The sequence below is a fragment of the Stegastes partitus genome, unplaced genomic scaffold (genome assembly GCF_000690725.1).
Source record: "Stegastes partitus isolate 25-593 unplaced genomic scaffold, Stegastes_partitus-1.0.2 Scaffold1187, whole genome shotgun sequence".
Classification (NCBI taxonomy): domain Eukaryota; kingdom Metazoa; phylum Chordata; class Actinopteri; family Pomacentridae; genus Stegastes; species Stegastes partitus.
The window spans coordinates 132491-135676 of NW_007578918.1; the positions used below are offsets into that span (position 1 = coordinate 132491).

Sequence of the window (3186 nt, forward strand, 5' to 3'; positions counted from 1 at the left end):
TTGTGAATATTAAGGATTGATTGTTGAACAGGTTTCAGTAAAATCACAGGAAAAAGTCAGAATTTATGTATAATCCATAAAAACAGTAAATAATGTGGAATCAGATGATTTGATGTGAAAAGATGGTTTTGTTTTGTTTGTTTTTTCATCTCGTTGTGTTTCCATGAACATGTTTGTTGTGAAAATCTTTAAACGTTTTAAGTGTATTTTACCTATTTTTTAAATGACATCTAATCAGAACCGCTGTGACGATCCTACTTTCTTTATTGCTGAACACAAACGTGGTTCTGAGGTTCCTACACATGCTTTGATCTGTTCTATTATGTTGTAAACCTGCACAATTTACTGTTATTTACAGATTCAAAGTACTGATAATATTTAGTGAAATGACAGAAAAACATTAACAAATATATAGAATCTGACAGAATCTCTGTTGTTTGTTTTCAACATTTGATTGTTAATTAAAACCATTTTTATTACCTTTTAATCAGCAACACATTTAATTATTTGCTGTTGATTGAAAGAAAGATTTTGGATGTTAAGGATTGAAAAATGACAAATAAAGTTTAAACTGTTGTTTTGCAGGTTTTGTGTGTTTTGTTTGTAGTTTATTGACTGAGATGGTTGGTCTGAGATTCATCTGTGATTGGTTGGTTTACTGAGATGGTTTCATGGTAAAGATGATTCTTTTATTGTCCGTCTCATTGTGTTTCCATTCATGTGTCTCTACACTGTCAGAAAAGAAAAAGTCATGTTTAACTCTTTGTTTGTTTTTTAAAGTGTAATTTTGGGATTTGGGACAGAAATGGATCAGAAACTGTAAACTGAAGGAGTTCCTAGAAGGAGAGCAGCGAGGAGGCCACCGAGACTCCTCTGACTCCTCTGAAGGAGTTTCCAGCTCCAGCAGCTCACATGGAGAGACTCTTCATCCAGGGTGGTTGTTTTCTTGTTTCGGTTCCTTCCCACCGTTGCCGACCGCTCGCTCGTAGTGAATCCGAGGCCAACCAGCTCCAGGTTGTCGGTTTAAGATCCGTACGGTCTGCAGCGTTCTGTGTTCAACGCTGTGAGACGACAGATGTTGTGATAAATCAAACTGAGCTGAATAACACCACCGCCAACACTCACACAGAAAACCAAGCAGCCATTATGACAGTATTCAAAAGCTGAAGTTAAGTTTTATTTAAGATTCTTTTCCATTTAAAAGACTTAAAGCAGCACGAAACCACAACACACACACACACACAGTTTAGTCTTTTTAAATCATCACAACATCACTTAGAATATTTTTCATTCACATGCCGACATTTGAAGCCCAGGAAGGGAACAAAGGAGTCGCCTGGTGACTTGTCCCGGGATAAAAACTCCTGTAAACACATTGTTGATGTTGTCATGAGGGCGTTTAGACTCTCAGCCCTTTACAGAAACACATCGCAGGTTATCTGGCAGTAGTAGGAGGTGCTGGAAGGTCACGGCTCAGCTCTCAGGTATGCAACACACCTGAAGAGGAAGGAAACGCTGAAACCTGCAGCCTCTTGGCAGACGGTTCTGGTTTCACGTGTTCGCTCGTGTCTGGGTCTAAACGCGGTCGTATTTTAATTATTATTGTTCCAGCACAAAGTGAAACCACATAAAACATGTTTGCAGTCGCACAAAGTGACAAACAGAGATTCACAAGAAGCACATTTCTGGATTCATTCCACAAATTCCAAACCGAGTCTTTTCCGCCTGTTCTCCGGTGAAGCGTTACAGCGTCGCAGCGTCAGCCGGCCTGCTGCACTCGGCAGGAGGTTTGGTTGAGGAGGTGTGCAAAAACGTACGAGGCGGTCGGTGGCGTGACCGGTTAAGCACGGCGATCATCCGGTTTCAGGTCAGCGCCGGTCCGGCCCGCCACAGATTACACTGCAGAGGTCAAATAAGCTTAATGGCAGAGACGTTGTTAGCTTCATGTTGGAGGAAGTCGTTAGCTCCGTCTTCAGGGTGAATTAAAGACACCACTTGGTCTAGCTGGTGTCGGCGTCCGGCCCGTCGGGCCCCCAGCTGTCGTCCAGCGGGGCCCAGTGGAACTCGTAGCCCCGCGACAGCACCAGGCCCTCCAGGTCCTTGTCCTCGGCCTTCTCCTTCAGCCGCTGCTCCTCCAGCATGGACACCAGCATGTCTCGCTTCTCCACCGTCCTCATGATCTCCGACAGGATCTCCTGCTCCTCCTGCAGCTCCGAGGCGCTCTTCTTCGTATCTGAAAGGACACGGGACACGAGGAAACCAGTGAGAGAACGATCAGACTGCTGAACACCGCTGCTTAGCGACGCTCTCTCGCTGTAGCTAAAGACGACGGCGGTTTTCTCGCGTTCTGGCATCACTGAGCGATCATTTAGTTTGGACGATCTGCTGACTTCATATGTGCAGTTCTTGCTCAAGAAGACGGCGACTCTGTTTGGTTAAACCGTCATTTAAACACAACAGTGTGACTTTCTTCACATCTTTCAGAGGTGCTGTCATTATTTAACTCCTGCATTTCAATTCAAACAAAAAACCTGCGAACGCAAAGGATAATTCTGCAGGAAGACAAAACTAGATTTAAAGCTAAGAAATCTTAAATTCAGTTTATATGCGGAGCTGATTTTAAATCGACTTGAGCTGCTGTGCAGGTTCTAGGACAAGAAACAGCAAAAAAAAAATGGAAAAACAGGATAAAACTTGTAAAAACCAAACATAAAATATTAAAAAACAAGATAAACATGACAGCAGCTTTTAGTTCTAAAGAAAAATATGTGCAGAAGTTTCTGCTGATGGTGGAACTGAAGCTTCTGTGTGACCCGAACCCATCCAGAACTTCATGGTACCTCAGGGAACGTACATGGTGCCACCAAACAACATCTGGACCTGAGTTAGGGAGGTTTTATTTGATGCGCATTCCTACATGAAACCGGAGCAGAGAAACAACTCAGAGAGGAAGGTAGTCTAACAGCGGAACCAGCCAAAGGTCTGGAGGACGTCCGTTGATTTGTGACGTGGTCGTGGAGCGTAAACGTCCTGAGATGTCTGAGGGAAACCATCTTGTCCACTCATGGCGTGATGGTTAGGCACCAGTTTTCTTTACTACACAATCGTCACTCTTCACTCAGGCTGACGGGTCAGAACCTGTGACCAGAGCAGGACTTCCAGGAGCACCGCCGCACGACGGCTTCA

At 43.9% G+C, this 3186-nt stretch overlaps 1 protein-coding gene across 1 annotated transcript in view; it reads right to left on the reverse strand.

Moving 5' to 3' along the window:
• Positions 1 to 1147: 1147 nt before the first annotated feature.
• Positions 1148 to 3186, reverse strand: part of LOC103368676 (protein-methionine sulfoxide oxidase MICAL2-like) — a 93761-nt gene continuing 91722 nt past the window's right edge. The window contains 1 exon segment of the mRNA XM_008297117.1: positions 1148 to 2233. Coding sequence (XP_008295339.1) covers positions 2001 to 2233 — 233 coding nt within the window. The 3' untranslated portion in view covers positions 1148 to 2000.